Source organism: Prionailurus bengalensis, chromosome C2, assembly GCF_016509475.1.
Source record: "Prionailurus bengalensis isolate Pbe53 chromosome C2, Fcat_Pben_1.1_paternal_pri, whole genome shotgun sequence".
Classification (NCBI taxonomy): domain Eukaryota; kingdom Metazoa; phylum Chordata; class Mammalia; order Carnivora; family Felidae; genus Prionailurus; species Prionailurus bengalensis.
Window position 1 is genome coordinate 48,300,319 of NC_057350.1, and position 25,199 is coordinate 48,325,517.

Below are 25,199 nucleotides of genomic sequence, written 5' to 3' on the forward strand. Positions count from 1 at the left end.
CTTTCCTCACATCCAACTGTTTCCTCAAATCCAGTTGTTAGTGGGAAATGACTGAAATGTGGCTATCCTCCTACTCCCACCTTCCCTATGGAATTCCCCCCTCTCCTACTCTCTCCATTAGTTAGGACTCCCAATTCTGATTTTAAGTACGACGCCAAGATGCAATGAAGAAGCCAAACGGACGCTAAGAAACGACGCTCACAAGGACCTTTTACCAGGTCACGCGCCCTCATCAAGCTCCGCCCACTCCATCCGCCCAGTCCCCGCGGCATGCTGGGACATGTAGTCTTTGAAGGGGCAGCTGCTTTGGCCGAGTCTCCTCCCCCAAGCTGCCTTTCGCCGTCGGGACGTCGGGACGTCGCGTTGCTCCCGTCTCTTGCCTCCTCCCTCTTTCTTTTCCTCTCCAGGAGCTCACTCCCAGACTTCCGAGAACCTTTTACGACATTGGGTCTCAGAGTCGGTCCGGGCGCCAGGTCCACTTTTCGGCAAAGTGACGTGGACGTCAACAGCAATGGCGGAAGGAGAAGAGGTCCTGCCACAGCCAACGTCGAGCGGTGACGGCTGGTGAGTGAAAGCCTAGGGCTGATTCTTTCTGCTTCTCTATTCTTTCTTCTCACCATCCTGCCTGTCCCTGAGGCACCAGCAGGTTCCGACCTGGAACGGGAAGACCCGTCCTGGGCAAAGTCCAGCGCCCTGCCCCGCCCCCTCTGCTGGCCAGCTCCTCTCAGCCGGCTCCATCAAATCGAAGGGTCTAAGGCCGGACTCCAAATGATAGGAGTGTCGTCCAGGTATTGGGCCCCAGTGAGGTCCTCCTGTTTCGTTCACCGGTTTCTAAAACGTGCTGGAGAGGGTGGCTTTAGGGCTGGGTTTGGCAGAAGTCCCTGGCCCCGGGCGTTAGAGTAGGTTGGTAGGGAACGAAGTTAGAGCTGAGGCACTAGAATATCATTTGAAGAAGACACTTGAAATTACCACCGCAACGTTTGCCGGAGAGGTTGAGAGATACACCCAGGGAGGATCCCTCCCACAGAGCTGAGATATTTTTTATATTCTAGTTTTTATTTCTCATTTTGCGTTTCAACCGTTTCTACCGTTTGTCTCACACAAGTCGACTTTTTTTTTCCTGTCTCCTTCTTTCTACCGCTCAGTCTACACAGCTTTTGGACGTTTTGTGGATATTGCTCTTGCTGCTCCTAAGCCTTTGCATGCTTACCTGACTTATACTCGGAGCTGTGGAGGGGGCGGGGACCTCCAATAATTTTTTGGTAGACTTTAGTCATTTAGTGTCGTTAATCTTTGGGAAAGGCTCCTACTTTTGAAATAGTTAATCTTTACAATACATTTTTAAGACAAAAATATATGGAACCTTTAGAAGCTTGTTGAGTTTGTATATTTAACCTAAGTATATCGACCACATGCATTAGTTTTAGATTTGCTCTTTCATCATCTGACGTGTATGTAGCTCATGTAATAAGTTGTTTGCCTAAAAATAATACAGGACATTTTACACATGGACCTTAATACTTGAGAAAGAAATGAAAATCATTGAAAGGGATAGATAATATAATAGTTGAGAAAATCAGCTCTCAGCAGATGTCTGGCATCACCTAAGTTCATGCATGTACTCTCCAAGGTGTAGTAGGAAAACTCACTGGTGACCTAGGTGGAGTTTCTTTTCTCAATTTGCTTATGTTGGAGCTGTGACAGGTAAACTCAGTAACAAGGTAAAATTGATCCAGTTCTTTGGGAATGTGAAGGTGTTATGGGATTTCAGGGGACAGAAACCACTTCCACTTGCAGTCATTAGAGAAGGCTTCATGGAAGCAAAGGTGTTTGAATTAGGCCTTGAAGAATCAATAGGTTTTAGACTAGTGCTGTCACTAGAAATATAACGTGTATGTAATTTAAAATTTTCTCTTTTTTCCCCCTAAGATTTTTATTTATTTATTTATTTTTGTAATTTTTTTTTAAATTTATTTTTGAGACAGAGAGAGACAGAGCATGAGCAGGGGAGGGGCAGAGAGAGAGAGGGAGACATAGAATCCCAAACAGGCTCCAGGCTCTGAGCTGTCAGCACAGACCCCAACGCAGGGCTCAAACTCACGGACTGTGAGATCATGACCTGAGCTGAAGTCGGACGCTTAACCCACTGAGCCACCCAGGCGCCCCTTCCCTAGGATTTTTAAAGTAATTTCTACACCCAACATAGGGCTCGAACTCACACTTCCCAGATCAAGAGTTGCATGCTCCATTGACGGAGCCAGCCAGGTGCCCCTGAAGTGTAAAATTTTCTAGTAGCCACATTAAAAACTAAAAAGAAACAGTTTAAATTCTTTGATTTATATCTGAAACATTATTTTAACATAGGATTGTTCAAAAAAAGCCAGTTAGATAGTTTTACATCTTTTTTTTATACGAAGACTTCAAACTTTCACGTGTTCCTTACCTTTACCCTACATCTCATTTGGATCTAGCCACATTTCAAATGTTAAATAGCCACACATGGCTAGTGGCTAACATGTTGGATAGTGCATTCAGATTAACAGATGGGAAAGGCCTTTGAATGGAGTAATAGCATGACCATGACTTGGGCAAGAAAATGAAATGATTGTTTGAAGAGTAATGACTAGCACTTCATGAAAGTGGCTGTCTTGAAAGTGTGTATTGTATCTAACTGGCTCTGATCAGCTTATTGGAGGTCATGAGGAGAAGTGTTTCTAGAGTTAAGGTATCTTTGAGGAGTTCTTAGGATTGTGAACAGGAGTCTGTTCACAGAGGCAAGGAACATGGAATTAATGGTTGTTAAAGGGTAGCATTTGTTCTTTTCTAGGGTTGCTCTGTCTTTTGTGTGACTTTCTATTTTTGTTGTTTTTATTTTCATGAATGGAGGAACCCTGAGGTGTTCAATGATTTCTCCTCTCCTTCTGTTCTCATGTAATCTTTGTCCATTTTCTATGCTCACTGCACTCAGTGGTGCCCTGTAGGAGTGAGTTTGAATGTAGAGAAGACATTGGATTTGGAGCCATAGATTTGGTACAGCCTCTGTTCTAAGACTAGTGAATGGGTTGTTATGGAATGGGAAGGATTTACTCTGTTTTAAAAAAATCATGGGGCGCTTGGGTGGCTCAGTCGGTTGAGCAGCCGACTTCGGCTCAGGTCATGATCTCTTGGTCCGTGAGTTCGAGCCCTGCGTCGGGCTCTGTGCTGACAGCTCAGAGCCTGGAGCCTGTTTCAGATTCTGTGTCTCCCTCTCTCTGACCCTCCCCTGTTCATGCTCTGTCTCTCCCTGTCTCAAAAATAAATAAAACATTAAAAAATTAATTAATTAAAAAGTCATATTTTTATTGTAACTTTTTCAGCTGGAAATGTTTCTGAAATATGTTATATATCCGATTGCCTAACCTGAACTTATCTCAGTGACTTAGAGCCATTCAGTTTACAGATATAAGTGTATAAGAATAAAACTAGGTCCCTGTCCTCAAGGAATTTGTGGTCTAGTTAGAGGAGGCACATTTAAGAATGTCAGTTACTGTTATACTTTTGTAGTATAGTGAGACCTATCTAGGCAGATAGGGTAGATTGTTGCTATGTTAAATGGACCCAAAAGCCTTCTCTTTTTGAAATTGCTTTTTACTTTATTCCCTGTTTTCTTTCTTTGTTGTTAGTGGTATTTCCCAGTGTTTTGTTTTGTTTTTTTTTTAATCTGTGAAGCTGGGTAGCTGACCACATTAAAATTATGTATCAATTTGCAAAAAGGCTCGGGGTGGGGACTGAAGATCTTGAAAGTATGAGATGACACTTATTTACTGATCTTCAGTTATGTTCTAGGTTAGGCTTCTCAAAATTTAAATGTGCATTGGAATTACCTGAGGATCTTGTTAAAATGTAGATTCTGATTCAGTACATTTGCTTGGGACCTGAAATTCTGTATTTCTTTTTTTTTTTTTTAATGATTTTTATATTTATTTTTTAATTTACATCCAAATTAGTTAGCCTATAGTGCAACAATGATTTCAAGAGTAGATTCCTTAGTACCCCTTACCCATTTAGCCCATCCCCCCTCCCACAACCCCTCCAGTAACCCTCTGTTTGTTGTTCATATTTATGAGTCTCTTCTGTTTTGTCCCCCTCCCTGTTTTTATATTCTTTTTGTTTCCCTTCCCTTATGTTCATCTGTTTTGTCTCTTAAAGTCCTCATATGAGTGAAGTCATATGATATTTTTCTTTCTCTGACTAATTTTGCTTAGCTTAATACCCTCCAGTTCCATCCACATAGTCGCAAATGGCAAGATTTCATTATCTTTGATTGCTGATTAATACTCCATTGTATATATATACCACATCTTCTTTATCCATTCATCCATCGATGGACATTTGGGCTCTTTCCATACTTTGGCTATTGTTGGTAGTGCTGCTATAAACATGGGGGTGCATGTGCCTCTTCAAAACAGCATACCTGTATCCCTTGGATAAATACCTGGTAGTGCAATTGCTAGGTCGTAGGGTAGTTCTATTTTTAGTTTTTTGAGGAACCTCCATACTGTTTTCCAGAGTGGCTGCACCAGCTTGCATCCCCAGAGATTCTGTATTTCTGACTGACTAGCTTCTAGGTTATGGCAATTCTGCTGGTTCATGGACCACATTCTTCAGTAAGGTTCTGGATGATGTGCAACTCAAAATGAGTTGGCCAGAGGAATGTATCTCTATATGTTATATAATCTGTTATATTTTGTCACCTAACACATTATGCTATAATTTATTTGATTACATGTTTTATCATTGCTATTTACATAGTGAACTTCTAAAGTGCAGTGGCTGATAGCAGGTGGCTCAGTAAATGTTTATTGTCTGCATGACTTTTGTCAAATCATGTGCAATAACATACCAAGCTGTCATTTCATATACATTTTCTAACTTCATTGTTTTTGTGAACTGTGTAATGCTCTGCTTGTATAATGTTCAACTTTTATGGAAAACCATGGATATCAAAAAATACTCAGCTCACTTTCTGAAACTGCAGCCACATTAGCTCAGAGCATATGGAGAAATCCTTTAAAAATATTTACAACGAGTTTGAAATTATTTAAATTTAAACAAGCTACAGATTTGTAAAAATTAACCATGTTAAATTTTTATAGTTCAAAGATTGATAATTACTCTTCTCGGTATTGAAGAAATTGGCCTTGGATTTGAACATGTTTCTCATTTTCTGAGGCTTTCTTCCTGACATAATGCTTAAAGATCTAGTCATGATTTAAAAAATGTTTTCTGGGGGTGCCTGGGAGACTCAGTCAGTTAAGTGTCTGACTCTTGAATTTGGTTCAGGTCATGATCTCACAGTTGTATGATTGAGCTCTGCGTCAGACTCTGTGCTGGGAGTGGAGCCTTCTTAAGATATTCTCTCTCTCTCTCTCTCTCTGTCTCTCTGTCTCTCTGTCTCTGTCTCTCTCTCCCCTCCACTCACTCTCTTTGTGCACACACACATTCTCTCTCTCCCTCTCTCTCTCAAAAATAAGTAAAACATTTTTTTGTATAGATATTAATTTTACAACAACTGTTGGTATTCTGAGTTTGTTTAGTTTAAAATTTTTGTACAATATCCACGTTAAAGTCGTGATTTTAATTTATTGCTAAACTCTTCTTAAAATTATAAAATATCAGTTCATAAAGAAGCTTCTATTCTTAATTTGAAATGTGAATAGAATTGTTTTGAGAATAATAGGGTCTTTTTCAAAGTTTTGTGCACTTTGTATATAGTGCTTTCAGTGCTTCCCATTTCATAGGCATTGAAATATGAGGAAGGATTTAAAGAGTAGGTGATTGCAATTTCAAAAATGATATAATCAATAAAGAAATACATTTAATATGAAAGAGAATGGAACTCATTTAAGGTGAATATTGACAGCTTGTGGTTCTGGGCAGACTAGATACTATCTTACAAAAAATGAAGAGGAAGAAAAACCTCGTCTTGAATTAGGTGTTTGGTTTTTTTTGATGTTTGTTTATTTTTGAGAGAGAGAGAGAGAAATCGCACAAGCGGGGGAGGGGCAGAAAGAGAGAGGGAGACACAAAATCCGAAGCAGGCTCCAGGCTCTGAGTGGTCAGCACAGAGCCTGACGCGGGGCTCGAACTCACAAACTGTGAGATCATGACCTGAGCCAAAGTTGGACGCTTCACTGACTGAGGCACCCAGGTGCCCTGAATTAGGTGTTTTTAAATAACAACTATTTGATTTGGTAAGCTGTAAATATAGTGCAGGAAACAATTAGAAATTAAGAAGACTTAACTTGCTTATACTATTTACATTCATGTTTTTCTTATAATTCAGATTTTACCGGTTTTAAAGGTAATTCCTAAATAATAATTAACTTCTAGGATTTTGCATCTGTGGGTGTTTTAATATCCACAGGTAAGAGTTAATAATTGGTTTTTGAATGCCAAAAAATGGATCCAATATCATTTAGTTTTACTGTAGAGAGTACAGGTGCCTTCCCCATCTTGGAGGCAACTTAGGTAATGCTGGCACACCAAGTTAAGTGTACTGCAATATGCACACAGCCAACTTCTGTCTCCTGAACAGAGTTGATAAAATATGCTTGGCAAATCATTTCTGGTGCTTATGCTAAACTGTGGATTCTAATTGGTATAAACCAAAAACAGTGGCTTCCCTCATGTATCAAAAAGCAAAATAGAGTTTAGCAAAGCAGTTATAAGGCATTCAGCTAACATGAACTAAATACTGGTTATATTCAAGCTACTGTGTAGCGTTTCAGGAAAAAACTGAGACAGATTTAAAACCAGAGTTTGCAGTGTTCTGTCTTGCTTGGGCACTTCAATGTTTTCATCTTTTTAGCCATAGTATTCAAATAATATGTGAAGATATCTTCTAAAGATACCTAAATATTGGTGTTTTGGGAAGTTATACACTCTAGCAGAGTAGAATAGGATTATACAGCTTGAAAAGGGACAGTGCTTGAAGTGACTTAGATATTGAGAATTATAAGTGGAAGATAAATCATCAGTCCCTTATGTTAGGCTTACAAGAGAAATTGTTTCTTGTGGAAATGCAAGAGCAGTAAGTTAGGAGTCAATGTTAAGAAACTTATTTCCTGAAGTTTGATGTACATTTGTTTTTAAGAGTCTGTCTAACCTTTGACCCGAGCTGAGAAAATGATCAGTAATTAAATCACTTGTTTCAAGTCTTCTTTCTTTTTCTTGAGGGTTAAAGGAGTTTTTCTTATTCGTAAGCTGACACGGCATTCCATAGTTGGGTGGGAATGCTGTAGTTTGTGTTTTTCTTGGTTTAAAGCAGTTGTTACATAAACTAATTGGTATGGTGATATTTAATAATTTTAGCAAGAAGACATAAGAAAATATTATATGTTTGTGTAGGGCTTTATCTTGTATGTAATGCTTATATATGCTGTCTCATTTGGCTCTTAAGACAATTCTATGAGAAGTGGAAGTTATGGATTATTGTAGTTTTCTTGTTAGAGATGAGAAGACAGGCTTAGGGTGGTCAGGTGACAAACCCAGTTAGTAGAACTTATATCTCTTTAAGCCCTGTGCTCTTTCTAAAGTTGAATGCATATATGTTATGTATTTCACATATAGTTGAACAGACACCTAGAAAGAGCCCAATTAAAAATTTGGTATTCCTATATTCAATCAGTCTTGTGTTTTGAAAGCCACAATATTCCAAGATGTACGTTGTTGAACATATATATTTGTTACCTGTGGCACCTATAAAGCTGTAAGGATATGCATACCTCGTCTGTGTTATATACACAAGAAGGGACAATTCATGATTGATATGGTGGGAAGTGATACAGAACATTATATACTATAGCTTTGCACCTTAGTTTTCATAATGTGTTCTCATAGCCTTGCCAAAAATAGATTAGTTTTTTGAACTTGAAATATTATGGTTATATAGTACACCTAGATAATATATACTTGTGTAATATATGTTGTATATTTAAATGTATTTGTATAATAAATTATATGTTAAATATATATTATTATATAAGTAATATAATTATATTACATATATCTAAATCATATATAAAATGGAATTATTATTCATAGTTTGTGAGACTATAGTAGTGCATTTAATTATAAAACATAAGTAATTATACAGCTTAGTAACTTTATTAGCTCAGTAATTTTTCTGTTGTTTTTATTCAGGGATATTGGAGAAATAAGAAACCTAGTTTTAAAATAACTCTCTGTGGTTACTTTCCCTTTTTGGGAATTTCTAGCCTTTGTTTTGACGTATAAAAGTGACCCATAGAAGAATGTATTTATTTCATATAGGTGTGTAATTAAATACCAGAAATTCTTGAGCTTTGTATTGTAGATTCTATTTACATGTAACCACTGACATGAAAGTAAATGAGACTCTCTTTAGTCAAATAAATTATCATTGATGGTTGGAATCCAGGCTTTAAAAAAATCTGTTATGTATTTCCTTGCCAAATTAATCTTCATTGGTAAAGCACCCTTGGAAAGACTTGCCAAATGATGTAAAGTATTGTCACCTCACTTGTAGTAGTGTTCCTTTATTTTCTAAAATGATAGTTTCCTGTTGGAATGAGCACTGGGTGTTGTATGGAAACCAACTTGACAATAAGTTATATTTAATATATTAAAATAAATAAAATGATGGTTTCAGGGAAAGGAATATTGGTAGTGTTTCTTCTCTCATTACATTTTGGATAAATTTGAAATTTGTGATAGGAACAGGTAATGTGCTGTTTTGTGTTGACTTGTGCTGCTTTCATCCCGTTCTTTCTCTTGGGCAAAGGACATACTCTATTTTCCAAATAAACCACTGCTTTGATTGGGGGAAAATAATCTGGTGCTTTTCTTTGTGCATTGAAAGTGCTGGAAAGTCACCTCATGTGTATAGAAAAGAACAGTATGTTAGGAATTTTTTATTTTGAGGAAGCATGAAAGAGGAAAGGATTTAGAGCACTCTGTAAAGTCAGCTTCTCATTAGTAGAGAAGATGTTCTTCCATTTTGTAAGCAAAGTCTTACAGCAAATGCATTGCAACATTACACATCTAAAGTAAAGTTATGACAAACAGCTTCTTCCTCCTCCTGCTCCTCCTCCCCCTCCCCCTCCCCCTCCTCCTCTTCCTCTTCTTCTTCTTCCTCCTCTTCTTCTTCTTCTTTTTTTTTTTTTGGCTGAGGCAAAAATTCCTGAGTTTTTTCTTAGCAAAAGGGGCACACCCCATAGGTACCATTGGTGCAATTTGATCTACATGGATTATGGATCAAAAATAAGTCTGAAGATTTAAAGCATCTGTTCCATTTGTAGTTAATTTTAGTAGTTTACAGAGCAGCGTTCTGTGATCTGTCTCCTTTGCCTGTTGCACAGTGCTAAAATACTGTAGATACATTTTTTGTTTGGCTTATCAAGCATAGAGGACTAAATTTACACTTTCTTTATTTGGCACAAGATCCCGCTTAAACAAATTCTGGAGAGGATTGCATTATTTGATAAGGGAATCTCCTAAAACTGCTTTTGTGGATCTGATCCTGATACAAAGTTTCACTAATTTTTTTAAAGCTGGTGAATGAGATGTTTTTTCCCTTGGCATTCAAATATACAACTTGTTAAAATGCTGTAAAAAGTATGTTGATTCTGACAAAAATCCAGAACTTCAAGATTTCACAGTTACCAGATTGTGCTCTCAGATTGTAAGGCGTTGTGGTCATTTCTTAATGTGTCTCATACTATTTGTTGTTAGAAAGTTTTGATGGGTTGAGATTGGTATTCATTTATTTATTTTTTAATTTTTTTAATGTTTATTTATTTTTGAGAGACAGAGCACGAGCAGGGGAGGAGCAGAGAGGGAGGGAGACAGAATCTGAAACAGGCTCCAGGTTCTGAGCTGTTAGCACAGAGCCTGATGTGGGGCTCAAACTCATGAGCCATGAGATCATGACCTGAGCCGAATTCGGATGCTTAACCGACTGAGCCACCCAGGCGCCCCGAGATTGGTATTTAGAAATAAGTTACATGTGAAGCACCAGGCTGGCTCATTTGGTAGAGCATGTGATTCTTGATCTCAGGGTCATGATTCAAGCCCTGCATAGAGCTTACTTAAAAAAAATAAGTCAGAGAAAGATAAATACCACATGATTTCACTCATATGTTGAATTTAAGAAACAAAACAGATGAACATAGAGGAAGGGAAGGAAAAATAAGATTAAAAAAAAAAGAGAAGGAGGCAAACCATATGAGACTCTTAAATACAGAGAACAAACTGAGGGTTGCTGGAGGGGTGTTGGGTGGGGGGGGATGGGCTAAACAGGTGATGAGCATTAAGGAGGGCACTTGTTGGGATGACCACTGGGTGTTCTATGTAAGTGATGAATCACTAAATTCTACTCCTGAAATCATTATTACACTATATGTAACTAACTTGGATTTAAATACATTAAAAAATGAAAAAAAATAAAAAATAAGTTATGCAGTTATAAGTTATGCATACCTTATGGTCACTGAACTTCATCTGTATATCTACTGTACAAGTGAATGTGTAACAAAGTTGTGTTATTTCTATTTCTAACAAATGTCACAAAATATTTAGGAACTAATTAAGGAGTATTGGTATGGTAGTAATTTGTAACCAGTGTGCCAACAATAGCAAAATAAGTTCAGACAAAGCTTTTGATGCTGATGTCTCATGAGCTGGGCATTAAGAAATAACACAAAGTAAGTCATGAAACCACAACTTAATATGTGCAACTTGACACTGTTACACAGTCTGTTGGTGGTCATTTTTGAGTTTTAAGTAACTGATCAGAGGTTTGTGCCAAACAAATTCCAACAGACTACACTTCAGAAGGAGCTGCTTTTGATGAGTGGGTTTTAGATAATAGGACTTGTGATAAAACCTTGGAGTAGCCAGCTAGAATGTAGGCTACATGAAGCATGACTTTTTAAAGAAAAAAAATTTGTTTTCATGTTTATTTTTGAGAGAGAGAAACAGAACATGAGCGAGGGAGGGACAGGGAGAGAGGGAGGCACAGAGTCTGAAGCATGCTACAAGCTTTGAGCTGTCAGCACAGAGCCCAGTGTGGGGCTCAAACCCATGAGTAGTGAGATCATGACCTGAGCCAAAGTCAGACGCTCAACCAACTGAGCCACGCAGGCACCCTGAGAGCAGGACTTTTTGTTCACTGCTAGATCTCCAGTGCCTCACACAGTCGCCAGCAGGTAGTGGTGCTCAATATAATTTATTGAAGGTTTGAAGAAAAGAGTACTTTTGGCAAGGAAGGAAAGAATTCAGAACAAGGGTTAGAGAGAGATATAGGAAAGTTACTGGGAACTGAAGGGGAGTGTTTTAAGGAGAGAATCTAACTTTGCAGATATGTAAAGAGGACAAGGACTGAGATGACTGATGACTTTTTGGAGCAGTTTCAGTAGAGGGATAAAGGGTTTAAGTGAATGGGGAGAGAGTAAGTTAGAGATGAATGATGACTACTGTTTTCAGGAAATTGAATTGTAAAAGGAAGGAGAGAGTTAACTGTTTGCTTTCAAGTTTATTTATTTTGAGAGAGAGAGTGTAAGGAGGGTAGGGGCAGAGAGAGGGAGAGAGAGAGAGAATCCCAACCAGGCCCCTCTCTGTCAGTGTGGAGCCTGATGCAGGGCTCGAACCCATGAACTATGAGATCATGACCCAAGCTGAAACCAACAGTCGGATGCTTAACCACTGAGCCACCCAGGTGCCCCGAGAGATGACTTTTTGAAAGGGAGTAGGTCATGTATAGGGCCTGTTGAATAAACAAATGTGGCGAAAATGTTTGAGGAAAGGAGAATAATCATCACAGGCTATATTGTTCTTTACAGCTGTGAATGCAAGAAGTTCTGAGTCCATTTTATCTCTTGGCTCTGTTTAATAATGCTACTAGACTCAGAAGTTTGAGTAATATCCTATGCAGTAGAAATAGCATGTTTAGGATGTTTACATAGCAGGCTTTGGGTTTTTAATGATTTCCTCAGTAGTGCAGCTTTTAAATTTTTATTTTTATCAAACAATAATATATCTTAGACCATTAAAAAATTTTTTTTTTGGCCCCTCAAAAAAAAGGTTTTTTTTTAATGTTTATTTTTGAGAGAGAGACAGAGTGTAAAAGGGGGAGAGGCAGAGAGAGAGGGAGACACAGAATTGGAAGTAGGCTCCAGGCTTTGAGCTGTCAGCACAGAGCCTGATGCGGGGCTCGAACTCACAGACCAGACCATGAGATCATGACCTGAGCTGAAGTCAGACACTCAACCAACTGAGCCACCCAAGCATCCCTTATTATTTTTTAAATAGTTTCCCCGTGTGTGTGGGAAAGAGTGGGTGGGGAGTAGGAATAGTGTACTATTTCTTTTGAATATATATGCTGTATGTTAATTTTAAAACTGCCCTTAGTTTTAAACTTTACACTTTACACTGTGGTTAATATGTTGAACATTTTCCATGTCATTAATTGTTTTTCAGCATTTTAAATTGTTGCCTGGTATTCCATCTACTGATTTAAATCAGTTCCTCATTTTAAGAGAGCTACGTTGTTTTCATGGTTATAATAAGCACTGCTTTGAACATGCTTTTAGCTGAATCATTTTACTCATTCTCAATTTTTGTTGACTGAAAGAGTATAAATGTTAAAAAGGAATCCATAAGTATTTAAATTATTCAACACTACAAATATAATCAATACAATATTGATACAAATACAATCAATATTATAAATGTACTCAAGCTTGGGGCACCTGGGTGGCTCAATGGTTAAGCTTCTGACTCTTGACTTCAGCTCAGGTCTTGATCTCATGGTTCGTGGGTTTGAGCCCTGCGTTGAGCTCTGCGTTGACAGTGCAAAGCCTGCTTGGGATTTTCTCTCTCTCTCCTTCTCTCTCTGCCCCTCCCCTGTTCTCTCTGTCTCTCTGTTTCAAAATAAATAAACCTAATATATACATATACGTATGTATATACTAACTAATGCTTTACTGACTAATGCTATGTGCAAAGTAAATGTCCTTCCCATCTCATTTCTCTGAAGTAGCCACCTTTCACAATTTTGTTTCTTTTTCTAATGGATATTGCCATACCCCGGACCCACCTCCAGTCCCTAACAACTACTGTTTTTTTTCTGTCTCTGTGATTTTGACTATTCTAAATACCTCAAGTAAGTACAGTATTTGTGTTTTTGTGACCGGCTTATTTCACTTAGCATAAAGTATGCAAGATTTATCCATGTTGTAGATGTGTCAGAATTTCTTTCCTTTCTGAGACTGAATAATATTCCTCTGTGTGTGTGTGTGTGTGTGTGTGTGTGTGTGTATCCCATTTCATTTATCCACTGAAGGATATTTGCGTTCACTCCACCTTTGGGTACTATGAAAAATGCTGTTATGAATGTGGGTCCACAAATATCTGTTTGAGTCCCTGCTTTTACTTCTTTTGGGTATATAACCAGAAGTGGCATTGCTGGATCATACAGTGTTTTTATATTTTAATTTTATATTTTAATTTTGGAATAGGCATACTGTTTTCCATAGTGGCTACACCATTTTACATTCCCACCAATAGTGCCCAAGGTTTCACTTTCTCCACATTGTCACCAACACTTTTCTTTTTTTTCTTTTCTTTTCTTTTCTTTCTTTCTTTCTTTCTTTCTTTCTTTCTTTCTTTCTTTCTTTCTTTCTTTCTTTCTTTTTTTGATAATAGCCATTCTAATAGATGTGAAGTTTTAATCTCCATGTATTTGGGGTTTTTTCTATTTTTTTCTTGTGGTTGATTTCAAGTTTCATTACATTGTGATCTGAAAATATGCATGATATGATCTCAATCTTTTTGTACCTGTTGAGGGCTGTTTTGTAACCCAGTATGTGATCTACTTTGGAGAATGTTCCATATGCACTCTATAAGAGTGTGTATTATGTTGCTTTAGGATGAAATGTTCTGAATATACCTGTTAAGTCCATCTGGTCCAATGTGTCATTCAGAGCCATTGTTTTCTTATTGATTTTCTGCCTAGATAATCTGTCCATTGTTGTGAGTGGAGTATTAAAGTCTCCTGCAATTATTGTATTATTATCAATGTTTGCTTATGTTTGTGACTAATTGATTTTTATATTTGAGTGCTTCTATGTTGGGGGCATAAATATTTATAATTGTTAGCTCTTCTTGATGGATAGACCCCTTAATTATGATTTAATACCTTTCTTCATCTCTTGTTACAGTCTTTATTTTAAAATCTAGTTTGTCTGATACAAATATGGCTACTCTGGCTTTCTTTTGATATCCATTAGCATGATAGATTGTTCTCCATCCCCTCACTTTTTTTTTTAATGTTTATTTATTATTAAGAGACAGAGAGAGACAAAGCATGAGCATGGGAGGGGCAGAGAGAGGAGGAGACACAGAATCCAAAGCAGGCTCCAGGCTCCGAGCTGTCAGCACAGAGTGCAACACAGGTCTCGAACTCATAAACCGCGAGATCACGACCTGAGCCAAAGTTGGATGCTTAACTGACTGAGCCACGCAGCCCTCCCCCCCCCCTTTCAATCTGCAGGTGTCCTTAGGTCTAAAATGAGTCTCCTATAGGCAGCATAGAGATAGATCTTACTTTTTTTTATCCATTCTGATATCTGTGTCTTTTGATTGGGACATTTAATCCATTTACATTCAGAGTGATTATTGAAAGATACAAATTTATTGCCATTGTGTTACCTGTAGATTTCATGTTTGTTTTGATGCCTCTGGTCCTTTGTAGTCTTTGCTGTTTCCACTCACAGAGTCCCCCTTAGGATCTCCTGCAGGGCTAGTTTAGTGATCATGAACTCCTTTAGTTTTTGTTTGTCTGGGAAAGCTTTTATCTCTCCTTCTACTCTGAACAGACAGCCTTGCTGGATAAAGGATTCTTGGCTGCACACTTTTCCTATTCAGCACATTGAATATTTCCTGCCACTCCCTTCTGGCCTGCCAAGTTTCAGTGGGCAGGTCTGCTACTAACCTTATGTGTCTACTCTTGAAGGTTAAGAACCTTTTGTACCTAGCTGCTTTCAGAATTCTCTCTTTATCTATGTATTTTGCCAATTTCATTATGATACGTCATGGTGTTGACCTGTTTTTGTTGATTTGGAAGGGAGTTCACTGTACCTCTTGGATTTGGATGCCTGTTTCCTTCCCCAGATTAGGGAAGTTCTCAGCTATAATTTGTTCAAATAAACCTTCTGCCCTTTCTCTTGCTCTTCTTCTCCTGGGGCTCCTATGATATGGATATTGTTTCGTTTCATGAAATTACTTAGTTCTCTAATTCTCCTCTCATGATCTAGTAATTTCCTTTCCCTCTTTTTTTCAGCTTCATTATTTTCCATGGTTTTATCTTCTGTTTTACCTATTATCTCCTCTGCTTTTTCCATCCTCACTGTCACTGTATCTAGTTTATTTTGGATCTCAGTTATAACATTTTAAAATTCATCCTGACTAGTTCTTAGGTCTTTGATCTCCACAGCAAGAGTTTCTCTGGTGTCTTCTATGCTTTTTTCAAGCCCGGTTATTAATCTTATGACTGTTCTTCTAATGTATGTTCACATATATTGTTTATATCTGTTTTGGGTAATGTTCTGCCTTTGATTTCTTCTTGACCTTTCTTCTGGGGAGAATTCCTCCATTTTGTCATTGTGGCTGTTTCTGTCTTTTGTGTGTTTTAAGAGCTTATTATGTGTCTTGCACCTTTGAGTACTACTATATTTAAAAGGAGTCATATGCTGCCTCGGGCCTGGCACTCCAAGAAGTGTTTTTGGCATATGTTGCATGTACTCTTTTGTTGCATTTGGCTGCTCTGTCCCACTGGTCAGTCCTCTGCAGAGCTCCTCCTAGCTTGTAATGGTGCAGTGTTTGGACCTTTAACTAGGTGTGCTTTGATTTGTTGTTGAAGTAACTCTGGGGAAAAAAAGCGGGGGTGGGGGGTGGGGAGCCTAATTCCATAAAAAGAAAAATGAAGGGGGAAAAGAAAACCAAATAGAGAATCAAAAAACTATAAGGCTAATTCCAGAGAAAGAGGAAGGAAAATAAAGAAGAAGACAAAAGAGAAAATATGATAAAAGAATAGAATAAAAATGCCTAATCAAAAAAAATATATATTATATATAAATAAATTATTATATAAGTAATATAAATATAATTAAATAATTAAAAAGGTATAAAATAAGAATTCATATATATTTATAAATATATATAAATATAAAAATATATATTTATAAATAAATAAATAAATATATATGTATGTATGTATGTATGTATGGTTTGACCATAACAAATCAGAAACTATGAGCCTGATTCCAAAAGAAAAAAAGAAGAAGAGGGAGGAAAGAAGAAGAAAAGGAAAGAAAAAGAAACAGATGTCTGTTGGTGCCTGGGACAGGTGGCTGTGCTGGTCTGGAGGAGAGGCCAGCTGCTTTGGTCAGCCAGTCTTGCTCCAATAAACAAACAGTTACCAGGCACAGAGGGGCGGGGTTTGGTGTAAGCGTGTCCTGCTTCCACTGGGGGCTGCTGTGCTGCTCTCTGAAGTCCCACCATGTTGGTGTTGGGGGGAAAATGGAAACACCCCAATCTTTCCTCCCCGGCCCAGGTGTCTCAACCCACGCTGTTCAGGCAGCCCTCAGAATAGCGAGGGCAGTCAGTTTTCCCTGCTCTACAGTTCTACTGCTCCTTTTAGGCACTCAGCTGGGATTCAAAACTTCGAATCTTAAAGGACCCAGCTCTGTGTGGCTCCTCTCCCCTGTTCCAGAGTAGGGCCTCATGGTCTTGATGATAAAAGGCTTTTTGGCTGGTACCCTCAGGGTCTTTTGTCCTTGGGGAGGCAATAAACCCTCTTCCCAGAGCACTCTGGAAGAGGGGACTATTCTCTCCTAGCATGCCCTGAGGTCGCTACACCGGGCTGTGCACTGGGCTGTGCACTTCGGCCGGCTCCCTTCTCCCCAGGAGCATGTGCTACGGCTCCTGGCTCCGCTCCAGAGAAAGTCAGTCACTTATGAAACCTCCAAATTTCAGCTCCAAAGGCTGTTTGCAAACAAACAAACTAACAAACAAAGAAAACCCTCAAAAAACTGGTACTCTTGTATATCTCTTTCCCCTGTCCAGGGTCCAGAGAGGTTTTTCCTTTTGTGCTAACTGGATGCTGCACTTTCTTTTTTTTTTTTTTTTAATTTTTTTTTTCAACGTTTATTTATTTTTTTGGGGACAGAGAGAGACAGAGCATGAACGGGGGAGGGGCAGAGAGAGAGGGAGACACAGAATCGGAAACAGGCTCCAGGCTCTGAGCCATCAGCCCAGAGCCTGACGGGGGGCTCGAACTCACAGACCGCGAGATCGTGACCTGGCTGAAGTCGGACGCTTAACCGACTCCGCCACCCAGGTGCCCCTGGATGCTGCACTTTCACAACCCCTCTTTCTTTCTCTCCCTTTTGTCTCTCCACAGAAAGTGTTCTTTCCCCTCCGTGCCTATGCCATTTTGTCTCCCCCAGTTCACATACACGCACCTTGATTCTGCCAGGCTCTCTCCCTCCAACTGTGGAGATGCTTCTGCCACTCCGAGGTGTGAAGTTTTAATAGAATTGATTTTTAAATTCTTCCAGACCTTCTTAAGAAGAATAAATAATAAATGATGCATATGCATCATACACTTAAGTAGTTTAACTGTTGATACATATTTTCAAAATTAGGAGACAGTCATAAAGCTAAAAAGTTAAAACAACTCTAGTGTTTATTAACTGATGAATGGATAAATAAAATGTAGTATAACATGCAGTGGAATATTATTTGGCAATAAAAAACATGTACTGATACATGCTATAACATAGATAGACTTTGAAAACATTATGCTAAGAAACCAGACACAAAGACTGCATAAATAAAATTCCATATATAAACTGTCCAGAATTGGGGCACCTAACTGGCTCAGTTAGGAGAGCATGAGACTCTTGATCTTGAGGTTGTGAATTTGAGCCCCACATTGGGTGTAGAGATTACTTAAAAATAAATAAACTTTAAAAAATAAAATGTCCAGAATAGGTAAGTGTGTAGGGACAGAAAGTAAATCAGTGGTTGCCAGAGGCTGGGAGTAGGGTGGGGAGGAGTGGAGAATGGCTGATAATGGATGTAGAGTTTAAGTGCAGAAAGACACATGTAAAAAAATAAGAGATAAACTAAGCGTTGTTTTCACCTCCTGTTTGGAGTGTGTACAGCTAAAGTTTTAATAAATTTTGAAATTATAGGGAAAAGAAGATTTTTAGAATGTGGTTATGGGCAAAACAATTTAGAAAAAAGTGAAATAAACAGTTTTTTTGTTTCGGTGGCAGATTTTCTCTGACTTTTTGACTTTTAGGAACACAACATGCATAATCCTAGTTGCTTTTAAACATGATAATTTTGAATGGATTCAATATATTTAGAAAATAATTATGTACAAAAATTTAAATTGAATTTATTAATCCTAGAAGCATTTAGAAATCTGTATTTAATTTGGTAGTGCTTAAAAATTCATGTTCCCCCCTATCATACCCCTTTAACTTGCATTGTGCAAATGCTTCCATATGCTAGAAGTTACTCACCATTTGGTTGAAGAAGAAAAATTCAGTTGCTAGTTTGAATAAACATTAACTTCATATGAACTTAGTCACATTGTTTGCCTTGCTATAATTCTAAAGCAACTTGGGTTACAGTGTTTAGGTGATGTTGCCACAAACCATCAGGTGAGGGGAAATTCTGTTGTTTTATTTAGGCTTTGAAAATGTGTCCTTGATAGGTCATCAACAATAACCTGTAGCGTGGTACTAACAAATAGTATGGTTTTCAATGTCATAGAGTTAGGAAGAGATGCATTTCTGTTACTTGGCAACCCCAAAGCTTTGGATTTGCTTTGTGTTGAACCTTCTAGCAAAGTAGACAGTTACTTATTTTCCAGATTTAACTAGGATAAATGGACAAGACCTATACTTTCCTATTTTAAGAGCTATCTGAATCCCCAGTACGTTTCTACCAACCTTTGGCTTGTGAGGTTAGTAAGAAGCCACCATAATCGAAGATAGATTTATTTATTTATTTATTTATTTATTTATTTATTTATTTATTTATTATGAAATTTGTTGTCAGCTGGTTTCCATGCAACACCCAGTGCTCATCCCAACAGGTGCCCTCCTCAATGCCCATCACCCACTTTCCTCTCCGCCCCCCCCCCCATCAACCCTCAGTTTATTCTGTTTTTAAGAGTCTCTTAGGGTTTGCCTCCTTCCCTCTCTGTAACTTTTTTTTTCCCCTTCCCCTCCCCCATGGTCTTCTGTTAAGTTTCTCAGGATCCACATTAGAGTGAAAACATATGGTATCTGTCTTTCTCTGTATGACTTATTCACTTAACATAACACTCTCCAGTTCCATCCACGTTGCTACCAAAGGCCATATTTCATTCTTTCTCATTGCCAAGTAGTATTCCATTGTGTATATAAACCACAACTTCTATATCCATTCATCAGTTGATGGACATTTAGTCTTTTTCCATAATTTGGCTATTGTTGAAAGTGCTGCTATAAACATTGGGGTACAGGTGCCCCTATGCATCAGCACTCCTGTATCCCTTGGGTAAATTCCTAGCAGTGCTGTTGCTGGGTTATAGGGTAGATCTATTTTTAATTTTTTGAGGAACCCCCACACTGTTTTCCAAAGTGGCTGCACCAGTTTGCATTCCCACCAACAGTGCAAGAGGGTTCCTGTTTCTCCACATCCTCTCCAGCATCTATAGTATCCTAATTTGTTCATTGTAGCCACTCTGACTTTGAATATTCTCACCTCAAAGAAGATTTAAAAAACCATAAACTCCCCCCCACCATCATATCCCCCCAGACATGTGTCTTGATTTTGAATGTTAGGCATTGCTTGGTCAAAAGTAGAAGGAAACTTGGTTTAGGGGGAAGGAAAGTTCTATTTGAGAGCTAAGTGCCATAGAGTTCCTATCTCTCGATAGGAACTTGACCCTTATGTGAATTATTTAACTTCACTATTTTCAGCTGTTTTGCTACTTTTTACAAGTGCATTTGTAATGTTGAAGGTCTGATAACTGAACTTTTGAATACTTTGTTCAGAAGATAACATTAATTTAGTTTGTGAGAGATGCCTTTTACTACTTAAGTTGGAGCATATTCTGGTTTCTTGCTCATGGTTGTACTGTTGGAGACCATGTTTGTGGTTCCCTGGGGGCAGCATCAAAGACTAAGACAGCAGCTGTATCAACAGGGATGTGCTTGTACATTATTATGATTTAAAAAGTATGTCGAGGGTTGGGCATTTTGCCCTAGAATACCGACTTTGTTGTCTGGAATAGTAAGGGATTTGGCAAAGTTACTTCAAAAAGAAACCAAGGATTTTTGCCCTGAAAAATAGAAAAATTCTAGTTCTTCATTTATTTGGTAGAAAAATTCTATCTCATATGATGGTATTTACAGTTCATTTACATATTTAATCATTAAAAATATGGTATTTATTTCTCAAAGATCACATTAAATTTTCTTTGTTTTATGGTTACAAACAACCTTTCACATTCTAACAGGCTCTCTTGTACATTTTGACCAGATGAGAAGAGATAAACCCCATTCTTTATCAACTATAGGCCTGAAGCATTTCTGAACAGTAGACTTGAAATCTTTTTTCCCTCACTTTCTTGTCCAACACTTTGGTGACCACATAGCAAAAGGAAAAAAAAAATGTTTCTTGCGTGGTTACTAGTTATATTCTTGTTCTTATGAATTTGTAGTAGCTAAAATTTGATCACTACTTTTGTTTTGAATATGATCTCAAGTGATTATATATATTTCATTTAATTCCATTCCATTAAGAGGGTAACACTTTAGTAAATTTACCCATTTAAACTAATATTCTTGGAATCCTGTCAGTAGGGGAGATTTACATTATTTTATTAAGAGAATGTGAAATGGTAGTAAATTATTTTCCTCAAAACCATCTTCCCACCCCCCCCACCCCCACCCCCAGTGTGACAAAATCTTGGTTTCCTGATTGTAGTGGGAGACTCTTTCAGGCTGCTTCAAAGATTTTTAGAAATTGTCTGGCTGAGTTATGGATTTTTATTTATATAGATTTCTTATGTTTTGTACATTAAAATTATAAACAATGACTAAAACTCAGCTTTTGAGAATTCTGAGAGAATTACTTATTTTAAGTGGTTATTTCATGGCTAAAAAACAATTCATAATGTTTGTGAAAGTTTTTGAAAAATATATTCTTTTTAACCATATACAAACAAAAATAAAATTTATTTCATGTTTAATTTTCTCCTTAAACCTAGCAGACTGTACATAACTGCTTGCTGATGTACTCAATGATGTATTCTTTTTCTTTAAAAGAATATATATATTATATATATATCTAATATATAAAATGGTGATGCCATTAGAACTTTTTTTGTTCATCTGACATTTATTGGACACTTACTATAAGCTAGGCACAGCTCTAGGCATGATACCTGTGTGAGTTATGTACTAAGTATTCCCATACAGCACTGAATTCTTGGCAGAATTTTATGATTTCTCCTCTTTGCCACTATTTAGCATAATATCAGGAGCATAAATTCTGGAACCAGACTGTTAAAATTGGAATCTTGGCTAGAATACTTACTAGATGAGTGTTCATAAACTATATAACCCCTCTTTGCTTCAACTTTTGCATATGTAAACTGGGGCCAGTGATGATTGTGGTTATTTCATAGGGTTGTTGTGAGAATCAAAATAACACCTGGACAGTATTTGGAACACTGCCTGGCACAAAGATAGTGCTCTATAAAGTGAGTCAGTACTACTACCATGAATAGTAATATTACTATGACTTTTAAGTGCTGTCATCCTGCTTGTGCTGTCTTCTCTTTTTAAGTTTCTTTAATTTTAGAAAACATAACTGAGCTTGTTAGAACTAAGTGCAAAATAAGAGTAAATTGCATGAAACCCTAGATTCCCTTCCAAGGAAACAAAATGCTGTGTATGCCTTGGCATTACATTTTGGCTACTGAGAACCTTTTCTTCGTAGACACACACAGCCTTTAATAGGCCATGGTTATAAATTAATCTTCAATAAGAAAAAAATAAGTAGAATTGATCTATTAAGGACTTGTTTTTTAGGGAAAAAGATCTTGCAGAAGCTCTGGAAGCAGGAGGTTGTGATCTTGAAACTTTGAGAAATATAATTCAGGGAAGACCACTACCTGCTAATCTGAGGGCCAAAGTTTGGAAGGTAAAGTAACTGAAAACTAAAGCAAAATGTCATCACTTAAGAGTAACATTTGAGAATTTTTATGTTCATTTGTCTAAGTTGCAGAAAATTTTATCATCTTCTGACCATGTTGCATCTAGAGAATTTATCAAACAGAGCAACTTAAATGGTGTGTTTCTGTCATGTTTGGTTATTTAATAATATAGGTTTTGAAGGGCAATGCTTTTTCTTTTGTAGTCATTACAAATGATGTTTATAAAGATTGTTTAATGAAATGGGAAAATGCAACCAATGAGTAAAATAGGATTTATAATTGCAGACATGGAATTATCTCAGCTATATTAAAGACAAGGTGGGGAGAGGACATAGGTCTCTCTGTGTGTTGGAATTATAGGACATTTTACTTTGCTTTATTTTCCTCTTCATCTGTTCTGTAGTGCATGTGTCACTTTTTAATTTTAAATTAAGATTTTGTTATGATTACAAAAGAAATACTGTTTGTTAAAACATACAAGCAGCAGATAAGATAAAAACTATCTACTGTCTATCACCTATGGGTAAAACACATAATAATGTCTTGGTATATATCTTTTTATTTTTTCTTCTCTGCACATATATCTGTAACAGAAATGGAATAATAATTGTACATAGCATTCTGAATGTTTTATTGTAGAAATTTAAAACACATACAAAAGTAGACTTACATAATGAACCCCCATGACCCATCACTTAGTTTTAATTGTTAATATTTGGCCAGTCTTGTGTGATTAGTATCTCTATGCTTTCCTCCCTGTCTCACCCACTGGATTATTTTAAAGCAAATCCTTGGTAGCACACTAAAATACTTTAGTACGAAAGTCTAAAAGATAAAGACTTTTAAAATAAGCATAATACCATTAAACTAAAAAAAATAATAATTCCTTAATGTGTCCTCACATGGCTGAAGGGATAGGGGCTCTCTGGGGTCTCTTTTATGAAGGCACTAATTCCATTATGAGGGCTCCACCCTCATGACCTAATCACCTCCCAAAGGCCTCACCTCTAAATAACATCACATTGGGGATTAGGTTTCAACATCTGACTTTTGTGGGAGGACACATTCAGTCTATAATATTGATGATGTTTGCTGAAATAAATTTGTGTATGCTATTCACTGGATTGACATGAAGTAGTAAAATTTAATGTAGGGAGGTTTAAAATAATTGTGTTCATTATGATATGACTGAAGGGATCAGCATTTGGTGGAGTGTAAATACATTACTTTGTAATCTTTGAAGTATGTATTATTATTTCAAAATTCAGGACTTTCCATTATTACAGTATATTTTCTAAAAATGAGACATGACATACAAAGCTAATTGCTTTTATCTTTCTTCCAGATTGCTCTAAATGTTGCAGGAAAAGGTGATAGTTTGGCATCATGGGATGGTATTTTAGACTTGCCAGAACAGAATGCCATTCACAAAGATTGTGTAGAGTTTATCGGTAAGTTTAATAATTGTTTTCAAACTGAAAAATTTTGAAAATAATATTGTGAGGTAGAAGAGTTACTCTTTAATAGAATCATCTTGTTACAGTTTGGGATATGTTAAATTTGTGAACGGCTAGTAAACAGTTGTAGGACTTCTCTTTGGAAATTCTTATGAAGTAATATCTAGTATTTATAAGAAAGAGAGCCCAATTTTTAGTGTAGGGTTTTTTTTTTGGTTTTTTTTTTTTTTGTTTGTTTTTTGGCTTATATGTTCAGTTCTTCTGGTACCTTTATAGTTTTGTTGCAGTTTTAAAATTGTTTTTTTGTGAAAAGGTCTGTATGATCTTTAGTCTTCACATTAAAGGGGTCTGTGTTCTAAAAGTTTACCTATAAACTTTTGCAGATCATAGGTAATGATCTGTAATAAAAAAAACCCACAAAACTATTTTAAGTCGTGGATGAAAAGGTTTCCTGTCACTCCACAAGGTCTTTTCAAGCTTAAATGAATTTAGTTTGTATTTTTAAATTCATCTGTAGTCCTTAGTGTCTTTTTATTTTTCTTTTTATTACAATTTAGTTAAATTTTATTAGATAGGCTTTTGTGTACTAACCACAACAGAAACATTATTGCTAGTGTATTCAAAGGAAAGGGAATTTATTGGTAGGGAATTAATAACCTTCTCTGACAAAGCTATAGTGACAGCTGCCCATCATTGGGTAGATGGTAATCTTTTGTTTAGAAAACACCTTTTTGCTTTCCAGGAATATGGGTTAAGCATCTTTCCTACCTCTCTACCTCGGATTGCCCATTTTTATGTTTAACATATATATAGGTCAAGTATTATTGAGTTAAATACTGAATAGCTAGTAAATACTAAATAAAAGGAAACATGCTTTTGCGTAGTTTTCTTTTGCCCTTGTCATGCTCTGAGTACACTAAGGAAGTATTGTGTGTTTGAAAACAAGTGTTACTTGCAATAACTGAGTCTCTAACAGGCCCTTGGTAACTTAATTTTGACACTTATTTTCTAGAACAGCTTTCAGTGCCACAAGAGAAAGCAACAGAATTACTTTTGGATATTGAATCCGTAATCACCTTTTACTGTAAATCACGTAACATTAACTACAGCACATCCCTCAGCTGGATACATCTACTGAAACCATTGGTGCATCTTCAGTTGCCACGCAGCGATTTATACAACTGCTTTTATGCTGTCATGAATAAGTACATCCCCAGGTAAAACACGTTTTAGTAATAATAGTTTTTAAATGAATAAAAGTCTGATTTGTTTTGAACTAAAGTTAGATTTACTTTGGTGGTAAAGTAAAAGGTTCAAGTATTTGAATCTTAACTGTTATTTGACTTTATTTCTGTGGTTGTAAACATTTTTTAAAGGGTTCTTTGGTTAAGAATTTATGCTTGTAAAGTTGGTACAATCTTTTGGTAGTATCCCTA

The 25,199-nt window shown here is 37.1% G+C and overlaps 1 protein-coding gene across 2 annotated transcripts in view; it reads left to right on the plus strand.

Annotated features, from left to right (window-relative positions):
• The first annotated feature begins 331 nt into the window (after nt 1–331).
• TBC1D23 (TBC1 domain family member 23) overlaps nt 332–25,199 on the plus strand; it is a 59,645-nt gene continuing 34,777 nt past the window's right edge. Inside the window, exons 1-4 of one of the 2 annotated variants that reach the window (XM_043593959.1) lie at nt 332–564; nt 22,182–22,293; nt 23,652–23,757; nt 24,776–24,980. In XM_043593959.1, coding sequence (XP_043449894.1) covers nt 512–564; nt 22,182–22,293; nt 23,652–23,757; nt 24,776–24,980 — 476 coding nt within the window. In that variant the 5' untranslated portion in view covers nt 332–511. The remainder of the gene's footprint in view (nt 565–22,181; nt 22,294–23,651; nt 23,758–24,775; nt 24,981–25,199) is intronic. The other variant, XM_043593960.1, reaches the window with a different exon arrangement.